Source organism: Protopterus annectens, chromosome 2.part0 (assembly GCF_019279795.1).
Source record: "Protopterus annectens isolate FY-2018-M chromosome 2.part0, PAN1.0, whole genome shotgun sequence".
In the NCBI taxonomy this organism is placed as follows: Eukaryota; Metazoa; Chordata; order Ceratodontiformes; family Protopteridae; genus Protopterus; species Protopterus annectens.
The window spans coordinates 1,133,274,310-1,133,293,149 of record NC_056728.1 but is presented as its reverse complement, the minus strand read 5'-3'; the positions used below and the strand labels follow the sequence as shown (position 1 = coordinate 1,133,293,149).

The window sequence follows — 18,840 nt, the reverse complement described above, 5'->3', positions numbered from 1 at the left end:
CTGCAGTTGGAGCTACTTGGCCTTCTGCTCTGATGTCCTCACTTCTTCGCCTGTCCCACAGTGTCATCCTACCATCTCTGTCTCAGGATCACTTGCACTAAATACTGAAAATTAACCGTACACTATACTAGGCATGTCATGGGCTGTTCATAATAAAATGAACACTTTAGTACACAATAAAAATACATATTTAAAATTGGAACTCTCAATCTTTGGAATGTATTTTAGCTCTAGAACAGTCCATAAAACCATCTGATTTCCTCAAAGGTCTACCATATCTGGAGAATTAAACAGGACTATTTACAGGGAACAGCTGGTTTTACTTTGGAGAGAGAGTTCATGTTACATTACAGCTTCACTTGGAGACAGGACCTCTGCACCTCTTGACTAGTACAGTTTTCATGTCTTCTATTTTTTTGCAACATTGCAATTTGAGACAATTCTTGATGGTAATCATCCTAGAATTTGGAAATAGTTGTCTTGCATAAATATCTGACATTTATAAAACAACTTATTTTCTTTTGAACTACTCATGACCTTATTTCAACTGCTTTAAAAACTGCTTCATCTTCAGGCTACAGATGTTTTTTGGATACCTACTTTATCTCTCACTTGTAAGTTTCTATCATAGTATTTTTCTCTCTCTGCTTTCTTTCTAGCATTTTTCACTCTGTGCTGGACTGCAGGTTTTAGCAATGAAGGTGATGATAGTAATTGTCTTTTCAACCTTCTGCTTGTCAACAACTGAGCTCCTGGGGGACTGTGATCCTACAAAGGAGTATTCTCACTGTATAAATATCAAAAGCTAAATTAACAAAGGTTAAAGTTAGACAGAAAAAGGCAGGAAAGGGCAAGACTAAATATATGCAAATTCCTATGCCACAGCTGGTTTCTCTTTTTTTTGTTCAGTCGGTGTGTTTTTAACTAAGGATGAAGCTGTAGTGAAAACATACCTGGGCCACAGCTTCAAAGATGAGTTGGAAGGTGAAACTGGACACCGAGGTAATCTTTTATATGTGGCTGTCAACATGGAAACATGCTATCAACATCCATATGGAAACATAACCTTTTGCATGCAGTGTTTGCTAAAAAGGATATTGGGGGGAGGGGGGGGTGTCACAAAAAGTTGTTGAGTTGCCTGTTTCTGGAACAATTGATAGACTGGATTGGTAGCTGCTGATCCAGAAATTTTCTTGATGTTAGCCACAAATTCAGCTATCTTTTTATACAAAAATGTATGTATCCTTTTTCAATATTTTTTTAAACTTTTACATGCATTCCAAAATTGCAAGACGGCAATATTCAGAACTTTTGCTACAGCACTTTCCATTGAGATTTTTCACTACACAGTATTCTTCCCCCTTGGCCACTGGACTGAGGAGTGTGTGCATGCGCTTGTGCGTGTATGTAGGTATTGTGCGTCTGAATTCCCACTCACGAACAAATCTTTTGAATTACTGATGTGTATACTGAAAACCATTGTTAGACAAGAAAATATCAGTTAAACTTCACAGATGATGCATTCAAAATTCCACAATATACAACAACAACATAGAGTTGCCACTTAAATACCATTTTCCCTTTCACCCCCCTGGATTCCAATGCTGATCACATCTCTGTCTTACTTTTTGCATAATATCCAAGACCAGTCTAACATCTAGAGTAGATTTCAACTTCCAGTTCCTTGTTATAGTCTTTCCTTTTTGGAACCAGTACTATGAGATACACCAACTGCTTCAACCCCCACCAGCCCCAAATCCATTTTTAGCAGATGTTCTTATTTTTCATATCAAGGGACTCTGTTCCCATTTGCAGATTGAAAGGAGGAGGTACGACTGCCAGTACCATCTCTGGCCTCCTTGCCTGCCTGCTGCTTGCCCAGCCTGCCCAGGTGTCCAGTATCCACTCTCCAGTCTCACAGTCAGTATAGTATATTATTAATTTTATCATTTATTTATTCATTCATAAGTCTGTGTGACACACACTTACTTCCTTCATTTGTTTTACTGCCCTCACCCTGCCCAATGTGAAAGTTCATAGGTGCTAACTAGGCTAACGAACACAAGGGCCTTTTTAAGTCTAGCCATTTGTCCCAAATATCTGATAAGTTCTGGTACCCTTGATAAGTGTAAGCAGGGGCTTGGGAAATAAAACATTTACAAGCAGGGCTTGGGAGATGAACCATTCACATGCTGCCTGTGTCTATTAGAGACGTAGGTGCCAAACCAGTGATGAATTTCCTGTTCCCCATCCAATTGTCCAAGATGCACTTGAACTGGGTTAGGGAGGAACTCTGCTTCACATGGATGGGAAGCCTGTCCCTGAGATGGGGTAGTCTCTGGGATACATACCTGTCTCTCCAGCCAGTCCTATTTTTATCACAGGCAAGGTTTAAGTCTTTAGAATGGGTAATTCTGGTGCTGTTTGTTCTGTGGAAATACAGGAGGTCCATCAGAGTGACGTCTGACAATGCCCTATATGCCAGGCATAGATCTGCCCTCAAGAGCCTGTAGGACACAATACAGGGACAGGGCCTTGAGGCAGTCTACATAGGACATCTTAGTTACGCCCTGTATTCTTTCAGTGAGGAACCTCTGTGGATGTGCCAGTTGTTTGATATGCCTAGTTTGGTACATACCAAAAGGGGGATTGTACTCAATGATAGGTCTGATGAATACCGAATACGGTGTAACAATGACTTCCTTCAAATTGGATGCCATACCTTTGTTTATAAGTTGCGCAACTTAGAATGACTTCTTCACTACTGTAGACAAGTGATGGTCAAAGGCTAGATTACTGTCTACGTGTGTCCCTAAGTCCCTGACAACTGGTTCACCTCTAAGGGGTGTGTCATCAATATGATAGTTCCAGGGGTGGATGACTTCCCACAAGGATATTATGCATTTCTTGGCATTTAGTTTTAGCCCAGGGCTGTCAGAGCCCAGTTTGTTTGTGTCAGCCCTTCCTGGAGAACATTTTTGTCATTGTGGGATTCAATGACAGCTCCTAATTTGCAATCATCTGCAAATTTAGTCAGCCAGAAAACAATGACATTGGCCTTGACCTCAGAGAAGTAAATGCCAAAAAGGAGCAGTGCAAGCACCAATCTCTGAAGGACTTCACTTGTGACTGGCCTCTTTGTAGAGGTAGCCTCGGAATTCCAACTTGCTGGGTCCTGTCTGTGAGCCAGTTGGCTATCCACCAGGTGACTTATGAGTTTGTATCTAACCTCCTGAGTTTGTCAACAATGGCCAAGTGGAGTATTGTCTCAAATGCCTTGGCCAGGTCAAAGTAGGCAGTGTGAACCATTTTCCCTCATCCATTGCTTTGGTGACCTTATCAAAGAAGTCCACCATGTTGAGTAGGCATGGTCTGTCCTTGACAAAACCAAACTGGGTTGGGTCCAGTGTCTGCAGATTTACTATATTGTTACTGATCATTTCAATGATAATTCTTTCCTTGGCTTTACGTATAACACTAGTGAAACTTATGGGTCGGTAGTTGGCCCACCTTTGTGCAGATTGATGACTGTTGCTGTTCTCCATTCATGAGGCACAACGCCTGTTTGGAGGCTACAGTTAAACATCAATTCCAGAGGAACTGATAAGGTAATGTTTCATGCTATTTAGAAGACATTCTGGGATATTGTCTGGGCCCACTGATGCAGTGGTCTTGGCCTTAGAGAATTAAGGGTCTGTTCTTTAGTGACAGCAGGGGAGAATTATATTTGATGGTATTTCCTGAGAGAAGGTTTAGGGAGAGAAAGGGGTAAAGTTGGGGCTAAATTTATTGGTCAGTAGGTTTGCTACATCTTCTGTCTCAATATAGGTGGCTCCACTTACAATAAGCTCTACACACAATTGTGTATTGCCTTTGAGGTTGCGGACATAACTAAAGAATGCCTTGTGGTTGTCTTTGAACCAGGAGGCCAAATTTACCTCAAATTTGGCTTTGGTAGACTTGATTTGACCTCTGAGTTGTTTGTTTAACTTGATGAGAATGCTTTTTATCCTGCTGGGTGCAGAACAGTTTCTGAATATTCTAGGTTTAGCTGGGGGGGGTCCAAGTTTTATTTTTATTTTCCTCTCTTCCAACCAGGCAGCCATCCCCCCAGGTACAAAAAAGCAGACTGTTGTTTGGATTTGAGTTTCAAATCAAATCTGACCCTACTGTGACAGGAAGGGAACCAAGAATGAAACCAAGTTTTTTTGTATTGTAAATGAAATTTAATAGCTAGCATACCCACAGCTAGTGATTAAATTGCTTTGGCTTGACTTATTTTGTTTAATCACTCTCTGTGGGTACCAAACATAAAGCCCTGTAACTGCCTTCTCTACACTGCCCCCTACACCTGCACAGACAATCACAAGTCTTTGGGATGGTGCCTATGCAAGATAACATGAAAGAGGGGTGTGCAGAGATACTGAAGTGTCTTGGACATCAGTGTAGGACATTTTTGCCATTTCTTCTGTTTTCCTTAAAGGGGAATAAAAATAAAATAAAAAAGAAATATATTTGTACAAAACAGTTTTTATTTATTTAGCATGAATTGTGCCCTTGACAAGAAAGTGCCTGGAGTGATTGCACCCTTATCAAAACTTGATGCCCAGATACTGGCTTTGTCAATGACAGATCTTGTCTAATGAATCTGAACTTCTTTGAGAAGTTACTCAGGCTGTAGACTACGGACAATCTGTCCACAAAGTGTTCCTCAGCCTTATCAAGGCATGTGACACCAGACCACAAGCAAATATAACAAATTAGTTCAAAGAGCTCCAAACCTACCCATATGTGGGGTTAGGTGGATAGCCAACTGGGTTAGAGACATGCCTCATACAGTAAGAGCATGGGAAGCATACCCTGAGAGCATGAAGGTGACCAGTGGAGTTCTGTGTCTGTGCTGGGACCTCTGCTGTTCATTATATACCTCTCCAGTCTCCATATGACAAAACAAATATCTCTAGTTATCAAAGTTCAGTGATGATTACAAGCTGGGTGTCACTGTTAAGTCACCCTCTGATAGCTGGTGTACTAAAATGGGCCCAAGATCAACTTCAAGAAGTGCAACACTGCAGCATTTGGCAAGCACCCCTAGCTTTGGAATAAAGCACCACTTCAAAATAAAAATGTGAGACACCTGCTCACTTGGCTGAACAGCTCCTTTATGTTTGACCACCACATTGCAACAATGGTTAGGAAATCCTTTTAATTTGCAGAGTTCACAGCAAAAGGTATTTCTTCTAGATCAAAAGTCATCCTCATCTGTTTGACCTCCACACTCATTAGACTCATCATTAAGTACAATTGCCCCTTTGAGATGTACCTTACTAAGCTGATTAAGTAACTGGGAAGACCCCAGAGATTTGTACCTAAAAAGAGCAGGAGCTTAAATTACCTGAATTACCAAGAAAGACTGGAGACTTTGTCCCCATGCTTAGTTTCATACAGACTCCTCAGTAGTGATATGTGCCTTGCTTATAACGCTATATGGGACCCAGTAGTTCGCAATCTCTTATACCTCAAGAAATCAAACAGTCCAGCTAACACTAGTCAGAGAAATCTGAATCCACTTCAACAAATAAATAAGACAAGGGGAAAGAGGAATAGATTTTTCACGAGGCACTTACCCCTTCCCTGGAACAAACTCCATTTCCAAGTTAAGCAGTGTGACACACTGTCTTTCTTTAAAAAGGGCCACAAACGAAGGTACAAAAATCAACACCAACACACAATTAAAATTTAAAGATCGTATTTATGAACATTTATACGACATTAAGACACACAAGGAAACCAGTGCCTTATATAAGCACAGTGTTTCATGCTCCCTCCTTTGAAGGTTATAAGTTTGGTATTATTGACACAGTTAAGAAACACCTACAAGGGGCAGGGGGTGATTTGAAAAATGCTTTGCTATATAGGAAACTTATTTGACAGCTTAGGCTTAAATTCAATATCCCACCAGGTCTTAATGACTATATTAGTATAAAATCTGCATTATTCAAAAAAGCTGAAAGTGTGTGATTTTTAAACATATTATACTTAATGTGTTTTACCATTTGTTATGCAAGTTATTTGTATAAGTATATATTTGAACAAGTATATGATGTTTAGCTCTATTTAGTCTGAGCTTTTTAATAAAATATATTATAGTAAGGTATAATATGGTGATGTTACTTTAAATTTTAATTATGTGTTGGTGTTGATTGAGATTAAGTATATAAAGCTGTATGTAGTACCAGTGCTTTTATCTGATGAAGTCTTATTATTAGACGAAAGCGCTCATTTGTGAAGTATTGTGGAACCATAAAGGAATTTTGCACCTTCGTTTGTGGCCTGGACTTTTATTTTTGCTGATTTTAGTTTTACATTTTATTACCTTGGTTTCTTTAAAAAGGGATTGGACAACTGGATGGCAGTTCATAAATTCACCCCACTGTATGACTGGTCTGGTCCTCCTTAAGAAGAGATGCAAGACCTAAAGGTGGGTACTAACAAGGGGAAATGGCCTTATGGTTTAGCTGCCTTGTAACTCATATGATCCTATAAAAGCCTGAAATACTGAATTATTCCAGCTTCTTTCTTGGACCTGCTCAAGTCTTCAAACATGTTCAGAGGGTATAAAATATTGATGAAGTACTTCCACAGCCAAAGCTCTTGAACCAACTAGAATTTGCTGTACATCTGAGAATTAGACACATTTTTTCTTGCTGACTGTCCTATATACTTATCTCTTATCCTCTTCCCCTTTCCCTTCTACACATTACTGCTAAATGCTGGAAGTTATAGAGGAGGCTTTTATATGCCTTAGTCACAACATCATTGAAGCTCACATTATCAATTCTAGGCTTGATCAAGAATTTCACTAGTTTAGGCTTACCTCCTAGTTCCTCACTATATCTTACTATCTCTCTACATTTCAATCTCAGTCCTATAGTCTTAAGATAGTGTTTTTCCTGCAAATGGACTTTGGTGTCCCCCCAACTCAACAGCGGTCCCATTCTGTTTCCAGCATCTTGGCTCTTTACACACATGCAAACCCACTTATGGCTAGCTTTTTCAACTGCTCATTTCCCATTTGCTATACTCTTCAACTCTAATGGTAGTATTTCTTTCTTCCACATACAACACTGCTTAAGTTTTAACACTGGAAGCATAATGCCCCATATGTAGGTAGGCTCAGCTTCTATTGTATTAGACTCCAGAATATTAACTTCTCCTGTCTTACTTCCATACTACTGTCTAATTTCTTCCATTTTGTTATGCAGTTTGGGGCTTGCAGGATATATAATAATCATAGCAGAGTCATTTCAAAATATTTCCTTACATGTTCCTCTGGTAACATCATTTTTTTCAACTTAACCCTTGGTTTCCTGCCATCTGATATAAATTCCTAAAGCTCTTTTGCAATTATGACCCATATACCCTTCCTGGGGATGTAAAATTACAGCTCAGCAACATACAAGCACCAAAGCACCAGAATCCTTTTTAATCATACATCTCATCACCCAAATCTAGAATTACCAATTTAAAATCTCTTATTTTTCTCATTTTTCAAGATATTGCAGCATTTCTAGAAATAGTTCCAATGCTTACTTCTTTTCTGGCCTTGGAATTCTTAACTTCTTTTTCAGGTCAGATTTCAAACCCTCTGACATGACATATTCTGATATAACACACATACTTCAAACATAACACACTGATTTGAAAGTTGCTGTTATTCTACTTGAAGTGGCATTGTTTTAATATATTCAATATCTATAACAATCTCATTTTGCTCTTCTTGTGTCAGACCTCACACAGACAGACAATTCAATTTTAATACAATGCAAATAACAGCTATTTAGAACACCTCTCGAACACCGGTACTGATAAAATACCAAATGGATGCCCGGGGAATCTGGACCATTCTAATGACATTAAATGTACATACTAAGGAGTTTGCCTTGTCCAGGTTAATCTGCCAACAGCATGGCTTCAACATAGTGCTGAAAAAAATACTTGGCATTTACAATTCTTAAGACCACCTCTTCTTTTGTTGTGTCTTTCGGCTTTTCCCTGTTAGGGGTCGCCACAGAGGAACTCCGGTCTGCTAATGATTGGCAGTAGAGTTTTACATGCTGAGTTGCCGGCCCTGATGCACAACCTTCAACGAAGGTACACCCATTCATGCATGTCTCCACACAGAAGACGCTCTAGCTGAGAATCGAACAGGACAACGTCGTACTGTGAGGCGACAACGCTACCGCAGCACCACCACCACAGTTAAGACCACCTCTTCTACAGTAAACAATTTGTAATGCCCTCTTTGAATTACTCTATACAGAAATAACAGACTAAAACAAATGCAGTCTTGTCTTCCTTTACAACAATGACAATAGTATTCATTCTACTGTCTCTAAATGCTTCTTGATACCCAAAGTTCACTGTTCCCCCTCAGCACTTGTTTTGATAAGGTTATGTTTGATTCTCTCTCAAAAGTTTGCCTCTTCTTTTGTTATTACTTACACCACAAGTGCAACTTCGGCTCTGTTCTTCACTTCAGTAATATATACAGCTATAGTCACTGCTGAACTTTGTGGACTTGTAAAGAACAAATATCTAGCAAATAGCAAATTCTTTCAACTAACAATAATTACAGACTCTTTCTTCAAATGCTACTATTCTTATAACTCATAAATAAGCCACTTACTAGATCACTCTTTACAACAAACACAGCTGTCCTGCACTTCTACTCTTTGCTATTCCCAATTTAAGATACCTTCCACTCAATTGAAACCGCTGCACATGGCTCGTTACTGACTTCAAACACCCAAAAAAGCAACTGAACAAGGCCTGATCCATAGATTAGGTTCATAGACTAGTAGCAGGGTAACTGCCCTTGTGGGCCATTTTAAGCCTAGTCAATTATCCCATATGAGAATCAAACCCTGCACTTTATGTAAGGTAAACACCTTAACCATTATGCCAACCTCCCCACCTCCCAAAAAAAAATTCACTCAAAATCCAATTTATTTGGCATTCTACAAAACTGTTTGCAAGCAGAGAAGACTTGTCATTAAAACTGCCACCTCAATCAACTGTAGGTCTCGCAACAAACACTTCTAAGCAACCCAACATTCTAGTGGTCTGAAATTTAAAAACAATTCTATTCTAGTTCAAATAAAAACTTTTTTTACTCTCTCTCTTTGTTCACTATTTTAGTCAAATGAAGCATATGAAGACATTTTGTGCAACCTGCTTTCATACTCCAATCATGTAACTTACTTCTCTCTACCAGATTTGCCAGTTCAGTACTCCTATTACTCAACTTTAATCTGCTCTCTAATAATTCAGTATACCTACTCATTTTTCTCTGATTACAGGCTTTATCCAGTACAGGGTCACTGGGGAGACTTAAGAAATCTAATCCTGAATGGGATGTCAATCTACTCCAGGACATGTGTGCATATATACACAAACATTTACAGCACACCTATGGGCAATCTGAGGTCACAGTTTTACCTATTGTATGTCTTTAGGATGTGGGAGGAAACTGAAACACTTGGTGAAAGCTCATGCAGACTCCACACAGAACGCACCTCAGTTGTGAACTAAACTGAAGACTAAGCACTGTGATGCAACAATGCTAACCCAGTACCACAAAACCCATTTTTGCTTTCCTTTAGATCCCCAACAAATTGTCCTTTAGTTTTCTCCGAGTCCACAGGCTGCTCATCATGAACATAGTAGTCAACTATATTTTCTACCCATTAATATTGATATGTAACCTCTCTCTTTCCAATGAAACTGCACCTGACGAATGGAAGAGTGTTACTGTTGTTACTCACTCAAAAATGTCCACCCCAACACTTCTTTAAAACTCTTCCCATGGAGTTCTAATCTGCTAGCAAAAATTCATGAAACCTAATAATGATCCTGCAGTGATACCCTCGTAATAGGACCAGCCTTGGTTATACATTAAACATGAATTCCAGAGATCCAAACATGGGCAGCTTCCCCAAGAGAAACTTCCTCCCCTACATTCAGTTGAATGACTTTTCAACAAGTCATGTTTTGTTGATCTCATTAATCAGGCAAAACACTAACCAAAAACCCTGACTGTACAGTGAAGTTCCCAGTTCATACACCTCAGTCCCCCATACTTTTAAATCCATTCTCACACATGGCGCAGCAAATATAAACATCTCAGTAACATAGCACAGTAGCCTTGTATAAACAAAGAGAGAGACCAACAACAGTAACTACAATGTATGATTTTCCATCCAGTTTGATTACAAAAATTTGATTCAGAGTTAATCAGTAAATGTGAAAAGAAAAACATCACCGATGCATTTTCATCTCCTGCTGTTTGTAATAGATACACATGGACTTCTAGCATCTTCTGTAATAATCTTCTTCTCTACTTCTTACTGACCATCAAGCACCATGGAGTCTAGTGACCCATTTGCTCAGCCTTACTGTCTGAAATGGAGCACCACAAATCACCACACGTGTGTGTGTGTGTGTGGGGGGGGGGGGGGGGGGTATCCTGCTTCTAGAGTGAATTTCTCTTCTGGCAGTTTACCTTACGGAGCCAAGCTGGGGGACAGGTGGTGAAATTTAGTGGCCATCATCTGTGAGAGGCACAGCTTTTCTGTTTTGTCAAAAGCCACCTTGTCAGCTGATGTGCATGATATTTATTACATGCAACAGCTTGCTCTGCTTTCTATCAGTTCTCACTCCCACATAGGAGCGGTGAACGCTAAAATGGGATAATGGTTTAGAAGAGCTAAGCTCGCACCTTTGAACCATATACTATATGCCATAGACTTCTAGCAGGTACTGGAAATGCAAATGACCTGACTGCCTCCCTCACTTCAGAAGTGAGCACATTTTGAATAACCATTTGTAGTACATTAAGCCTTTTGTGTCACATAGCAATTGTTGCTGGTTGCCATGTATACAGAGAGTTAATTTCCTGCCTTAAAATACACGTAGCATTTCATTATATAACATCATTTAACACAAAGTCTGGAAAAGCACACTTACAGTGTATTTGGTTGTTAACAGGAATACGTACCTTTAACAGTGTTTCTAGAGCTGGAAGTCAGAGCTTTTTTTGGACTTTCTAGTAAAGTAAATAACCAGTCAATAAACTGAAAGGAAAAGAAAAAAAATGCTTAGTATTAAAACAATACTGCTGCTTAAAAATCATACAAATATGTGTTTATCCCCCCGTTTTTTCATATTTATAACGGCAATTTTTCCTTGGATGAATGGAAGGCTTCCAATTCAAACAGAAAAAAAAGTCTACAACTCAATACATTTTTTAAGGCTGAAATTTTGGAACTGCATATTTTTATATGGATATTGCTGTGTAAAAACACGCATTCACAATCCAACAAAGGAAACTTCTAACAATTTCACAATAAAGTAATTACTTTAAAGACAAAAACTCAAAAAAAAAAGTACAGTTGTGTACACCTACCATAAATGTAGATGTTAGAGTGTCTTCACTGTTGCAGTCATGACTGTAGGGTTCTCCCCTGCCGGCAGGCAGCCCTCGGTCAGCCAGAATCCCAAAGTCCGGGTCCGGGTCCGGCGTCGGCTGTTCAACCATGCTCCATGACGTCAGAGCGCCAGGAGTACAAAGCTGACAGCCGACGCCATCTTCTCCAGTTTTTCTTGCCCCAGATGTCAGGAGTCCCAAAATGAAAAAGGTCCCATAACCTTTGCAAATACACCTCAGAAGAATGGTGAAAAAAGGAAATACACAAAAGTAAAAATAAGAGGGGACAGGAGGGAGGGAAACCCAGACTGCAACAGTGAAGACATTCGAACATCTACATTTATGGTAGGTGTACACAACTGTACTATGTTCATCATGTTTCACTGTTGCAGTCATGACTGTAGGGTAGAATCCCAAAGCTGAAAGAAAGGGAGGTGGTCATAAAGAGGAAGGGGCGGCTAAAAGGCCCTGCAAGACTGCAGAGGCAAAGCCTGCCCTAGACTTAGAGCAGAGAGGTAGATTGTAGTGCTTAGAAAATGTATGCACTGAACTCCAAGTTGCAGCTTCCAAAATGTCCTTGGTAGGAACTCCCCTGAGGAAGGCCGCAGAAGTGGCAGCAGCTCTGGTGGAATGAGTCCGTATACTCCCTGGGATTTGCTTTCCATGGTGAGAATAAAAAAATCTGATTTCATGAGCAATCCATTTAGAAATGGTCTGTTTTGAAATGGCTTTACCTTGGGAACTTGAAGCATAAGAAACAAACAATTGTTCTGATTTCCTGATGTCCTTGGTTCTGTTCAGGTAAAAACGTAGCTGTCTGTGTACATCCAAAGAATGTAAGATCCTTTCCCCTATATTTTGAGGAGTGGGGAAAAAGGTTGGCAAGTGTATAGTTTGATTTAAAGCCACTTTGGAAACCACCTTAGGCATGAAGGTAGGATTAGTCCTCAAAGATACCCTGTCTTGATGAAAAATAATATAAGGTTCCACAGCCATAAGAGCTTGTAACTCTGAAACTCTCCTGGCAGAGGTTAGGGCTAACAGGATGGCTGTCTTCCAAGATAAAAACTTGATGTCAGAAGAGGCAGCAGGCGCAAAAGGAGGCAAGGTTAGTTTTTCCAAAACATAGTTGAGATCCCAAGCAGGAATAGGAGGAGATCTAGGAGGTCTTAAGTTCTTAGCTCCTCTGAGAAACTGTCGCATAAGCTGGTGGGAAAAGATGGGAGGGTCTGAATTATAATGAGCAGAAATAGCAGAGGCATGTATCTTAATGGAAGAGAGAGAGAGAGACCCTTATGTAAGAGATCTGTCAAGTAAAGTAAAATTAAAGTAATGTTAGGAAGAAGAGGATCAGAATCCTGAGCCTGCATCCAGGAACAAAATCTTTTCCATTTTCCTGCATAAGATTTTCTAATGCTAGGACGTCTGGCTTCTAAAATGACATCCATAACCTGCTTGGGCAGTAAAGAAGAAATCAAAGGCCCTGGATTAACCAGGCCGCCAGGCTGAGAGTTCTGACATGAGAGTGTAGAACCTGACCCTCATGCTGGGACAGAAGGTTCGGAGACTGAGGTAAAACCCAAGGGGACTCCAGGCATAGGTTTTTTAGAGTTGGATACCAAAACTGCCGAGGCCAATTTGGGGCCAGCAAGATTATCAACTTGGGCTTGTCCTGTTTTATCTTCAATAAAACCCGTGGAAGAAGAGGAAGAGGCGGAAAGGCATATCCCGAGAGGTTCCTCCAACTGAATGACAGGGCGTCCACTTTCCAAGCTTCTCTGTGGAAAGTCCTGGTGCAAAAAGTCTGTAGTTGATGATTGAGATGGGATGCAAACAGGTCTATGTGAGGACATCCCCAGACTGCTGTTATCATCCTGAAAATGTTGGTGTCCAGCATCCAGTCGTGTGGATCCGAAAGATTTCTGCTCAGACTGTCTGCCAGGAAGTTCCGTTTCCCTGGCAGAAATTGAGCTTGAAGATCCAGATTGCAAGCTAGAGCTGTGTTCCATAGATCCATGGCTAGTCTGCAAAGGGGGTAGGAATGAGATCCCCCTTGCTTGTTTATGTACCACATAACTGTGGTGTTGTCTGTCCGTATTAACAGTTGTCCTGGTTGTAAAAGATTCCTGAAGGCCAATAGAGCTTTCTGAACGGCTAACATTTCCTTTAAATTGATATGCAGGTGCTTCTGATCCTTTGTCCAAAGGCCCTGCAAACAATTGCCCTGAAAATGGGCTCCCCAAGCATAATTCGAGGCATCCGTGGTTACAATCTGAGAGGCAGGAGGCAGACGGAAGGGCTTCCCTTTGTTTAGAGCACATGCCCTGGACCACCAAAGAAATTCCTTTTGAAGGCAATGAAGGACGGAGATCAGTATGTCTAAACTGTGGCAATGCTGAGACCATACACTTTTTAGTACCACTGTATTTTCCTCGTGTGTAGTCTTGCATATGGTACGAGAAGGATGCAGGAGGCCATGTAACCCAAAGCCTGCAGGAATTTCCTTGCAGAAAGATGAGTTAAAGTTGCCAAGGTTCTGAAAGTTGAAGCCAGCTGTAACTGTTTTTCGGATGTCAGAAATGCCATCTGGGTTGTAGTGTTTAGAAGTGCACCCAGAAAAGTTATCTGTTGTGATGGTGTCAAATTTGACTTTTTTATGTTTACAGAGAATCCCAGGAACTTGAGGAGGTGCTGTACAAATTTTAGATGCTGGAGTAAGACATCCTTGCTGTCTGCCTAAATTAGACAATCGTCCAGATAAGGGTAAATTTGAATTCCCTCGAGTCTGCAGTAAGCTACTACTGGAGCCAGGCATTTGGTAAAGACCCTGGGCGCAGTAGATAATCCAAAGGGCAGCGCAGAGAATTGAAAGTGCCTCGATCCGGCTTTGAACCCGAGGTATTTTCTGTGATCCTGCCTGATGGAAATGTGTAAATATGCCTCCTTTAAATCCAAAGTTACCATCCATGCATTTTTGGACAGCATTGGAAGTAGCTGCTGTAGAGTAAGCATCTTGAACTTTGGAACCTCTAGAAAGGTGTTCAAGACCGACAGATCCAGAATGGGTCTCCATGAGTTTTGCTTCCTTGGGACTAGAAAAAGCCCTGAATAAAAACCTTTTCCCATCTCTGAAAGAGGAACCAGTTCTATGGCATTCAGAGCCATAAGAGCTTCCACCTGGTTTAAGGCCTCCGTCCATTGATGCTTTGGAAGGTCTGGCCATCCACTTGGCCTTGGCAAAGTATGAAAATGGAATTTGTAACCTCTTAAAACCACATCCAAAACCCATTTGTCTTGGGTTATTTGAGTCCAATTTTGATAAAAAAGAGAGAGTTTTCCTCCAAGAGGGGCTTCCAGGCAAGAAGTTCCTGTAGCCCAATAGAGGGAGTCATTGAGTTTGTTTCCTTTGAGATTGTGACCTGTCCTCTCCTCCCCTAGGGGTGGAAGCAGTCCACTGTCTTGGTCTATAAGCAGCTTGCATTTGAGGCCTCCCTCTGGAACGTCTATATCTACACCCCTCTGAGGCCTGTCAGAAGTGGGAAAGGACCAATTTTTTGAAGGCCAATTCATGCTAAATCTAGGAGGCTGTACTTTTAAGAAATCTTTAACTGTTTGCATAGATTTCGCCTTATCCTCCATCTTTTTAATCACCTCTTCAGCTTTAGATCCAAACAAAACATTATGCTGAAAAGGAGCATCCAATAATTTAGCCTTTACTTGATCAGGTAAATTTTGTTCCTTTAGCCATGCATGCCTTCTAATGACTGTGCCAGAGGCCGCAGCCCTACAAGAAGCCTCCAAGGCATCAAATCCACTGTATAAACCATGCTTCCCAACTTGTTCAGTGGCGTGCAATAAGTCATGTAATTCCTTATCATCTGCACAGGCAGAAATGGAAGTAAGCTTTTGTTTTAAGACAGACAATAGAAATTGCTGGTATTTAAACTTATGAAACTGACAGTTTAAAGCCCTAATGGACAAAGTAGCAGAAGTGTACACCTTTTTGCCCCATCTTTCTAAGGATCGAGAATCCTTTTCAGTAGGAATGGGATTTTTGGCAGAAGCGGCCTTAACTCCCTTAGGACCCTGAGAAATGGTTTCAGGGTCAGCAGAAGGGTTCTTGTATAAAAACTGATGGGAATCAGGAACCCTGTAATATCTATCAGGCTTAACAGGAGCAGGAGGAAAAGAGTCAGGGGTTAAGTTAGCCTCCAAAAAGGCAACATCCATAATATCCAAAACAGGAGGAATAGCCAGGGGTCTATGTTGGGGAAGAAGAAGAAATTCCCTCAGTCTTTTCTTGGATTCCGAAAACTCCTGTCCTTCCCAGTGGAAATGTTCCCTCATTTCATGCAAAGTTTCCCCAAAAGAGAAATCCTCAGGGGAAGAAGCAGAAGGAATGGATTCTTCAGCATCAGAATCCTCATAAGGAGGGAAAGAATATTCCTGATCAGAAGAAGAAACTGAGGAAACAGAAGCCTGATCAGAGGAATCATAAGAAACATCCTGCCTTGGCCTTTTGTCTGGAGGGGGATGAGAACCCCTAATCATAGTAATTAAATCCTCCGCCATCTTGAGTAACTGTTTCTGTGACTTGGGAGCCGGCTCAGAAGAGGCCTGTGTTGAAGTCTTTGATTTTGAAGGAGTCTTTGCCTTTGTCTTTGGCTTTGCCTTTAATAGTAGCTGAGTAGGCCTGAAAACCCCTTCGGAAGCCGGTATCTGCACAGCGGCTCTGGACCCATCCAAAGGAGCATTGTCCGAAGGTCCTGCAACAGAAATATTTAAAGGCCTGGTTGGCTCCTCATGAGAGTCTGTTTCGGCCGTCGGTTCTGAAATGGCCGACGACAGGGGCTGCAAAAGCGCCTCACTGACGACGGCCGAACCTGAAGCTGGCTCCGCTTGTGCGCTATCATCAGATTTTGACCTTGGAGACCTGTCTTTATCCTTGCGGCGTTTGTGAACTCCGGTAGCCGGTACTGTATCCGACAACATTTTGTAGTTAAAGCGTCTACCGAAGTAATGAAAAGCAAAATTGTACCTTCGCTTAATTGTACGTTGATTGAATCTAGCACAAAACCGACAACTAGCTATGTCGTGGTCAGGCAAGGAATACAGTAAGAATGAAAATCCTTATGAAGTATTTGCTTCCCACATGAAATACAATTATTAACTTTTTCTGACATCGGAGTGGAGCAAGAAAAAAGTTTCCCCAACGGGGTACTTAGCTTTGAGTGGAGAAGAAAGTCTTCGGACCGAAGTATATCAGTAAAATTCGTCAGGAGTCAGCCGACCGGCACTTGCGAACTGCTATCACCGCACGGCAAGAAAGACTGGAGAAGATGGCGTTGGCTGTCAGCTTTGTACTCCTGGCGCTCTGACGTCAGTGAGCATGGTTGAACAGCCGACGCCGGACCCAGACTTTGGGATTCTGGCCGACCGAGGGCTGCCTGCCGGCAGGGGAGAACCCTACAGTCATGACTGCAACAGTGAAACACGATGAACATCCATTATTCAACTGAAACTCGTACTGACCCCATTATGACAGTCTGTCAAAGTGAATTTATCAAACAGACTTATCAAGACTCACTATCTTCAAAAAGATCTCAATAGATCCATACAATAGGAGCACTCCATTCACCATGTGAAGCTCTTCAGTAAAACACTTAGCAGCAGTTTTTGCTGAAGAGCCTGCTCCTTTACTCCAGAAAAGAAAAAAACCACAAGGGGGTTAAAATGTCTATACCCGAGGCATTTCCCCACTAGATCCAAGACAACACTGTGAAGAAAAAAGCTAAAGGAAAAAATATGGCTGTATCTTCCTTTGAAATATTACAATTGATGTCTTACCCATTTGGTTTGGTGGTACTTAGATGCTAAAACTCCTGTAACATTTACCTACAGAAGAAAAAGGGATTTCCCAAACTTCTTATAAAATTTCCCTCATTTAGTGTCTGTAGCCACCTCAGTAATTTATTTATTTTACATTTGTTAACTGGGACAGTCCAACTGGATACATGTCCATTTTCAGTGGAGGCCCGGGGAGAAAAGCTCCATAGAAACAGATATGCAAGACATACAAACAATATATTTTATATGTTTCTAGTATATTCAACCAGACAATATAGATGAGCACACATTATTAATTCCTTCACAAAGACATATATAATGATCAATACATATACAAACAATAAAGTATGTTAAATATCTATCTAGAGTCACATCATGCATCTGAATGTGGTATTGATAAGACTAAACAGTCCTATCAGGAGATTATGTGTTTAAGGAAAGAGTTATAGCAGGAGTGGAGTAGGACTGAAGTTAGTCTGGTGTGGAGCAGGGACATAATGATTTGTTGCTGAGATGGCTTTTGATAGATTTCTTAAATTTGGATAGAGAAGATTCCAGGGTAATGGATGAAGGCAGGGAGTTCCAAATTTTGGATATGTAAGATGAGTAATGGGAATCACCGGCATGGTTGTGTGATCTAGTAACTGTTAATAGTAACAGTCATGCCAGAAACAGGTACGATGGATCTTGTACGTAACATGTTTCTACATAAATACATCATTCCTACTCTAAGAAATGCAACTCAAGAAAGAAGGGCACAGAAGAACTGCTATATAAGTTCCTGTCAAAGACTTGTGCTAAAGTAGATCACACATCCTGTTTTTGAGGTGATTGCCAGCCCTATCTGTATAAATAAAACCAAAACAGGTACTGTTTGAAGTGGAGACAGAAATAAATAATGGATATTGCAGATATCAGGCCCAGGAAAACAACTTTGAAAACTCCTGATCAGGCCCTGGACAGCATGGCCTGACAGCAATGTCTGGTACTTGCAAGAAATCTCATGGACAAAGTTGAAGAAACACAAATAACTTGCAATGATAATTCTCACAAGATTTACAGCACAATTGGAAATGATTAAGGCAAAAATACGGTTTGTAAGTCTACAAATGCCTTTTCTCATCCGCCTGCAGCCAGGGCCGGTGCTGGCATTTTGGGGGCTCACAGCAAGTTTCAAGTTGGGGGCCCTTCCCAGGAGAATATAAAGTGTGACCACCTCACCGTCACACCCACTTCCCTGTCAAGCTCATCCAGCACCATTTAAAGATCACTACAGGGGTGATCATCAAAGGCCTTTAAGTGTTTATGCCTGCTTAATTCCTATGATCAGCTTCTTTTCCCTTTACCATCGTTAAAATCCCTACTTCCTTACCCTTGTCCCATGCTTCCCCCAAGTGTTGTTCTACTCCATCTGTGGCACCAAGTTTATCAGTCATTATGCTCTAAAGCCATCTCTGGAATGCACCCTGCCCCATGGGTAGGAAAGTACCAATGTGGTTCAGTAA

General features: G+C 40.9%; 1 protein-coding gene across 1 annotated transcript in view; it reads right to left on the bottom strand.

Annotated features, from left to right (window-relative positions):
* The window catches only part of FOCAD (focadhesin), a 2,336,882-nt gene that overhangs the window by 67,292 nt on the left and 2,250,750 nt on the right, over positions 1 to 18,840 (bottom strand). Inside the window, exon 45 of the mRNA XM_044060381.1 lies at positions 11,060 to 11,135. Coding sequence (XP_043916316.1) covers positions 11,060 to 11,135 — 76 coding nt within the window. The remainder of the gene's footprint in view (positions 1 to 11,059; positions 11,136 to 18,840) is intronic.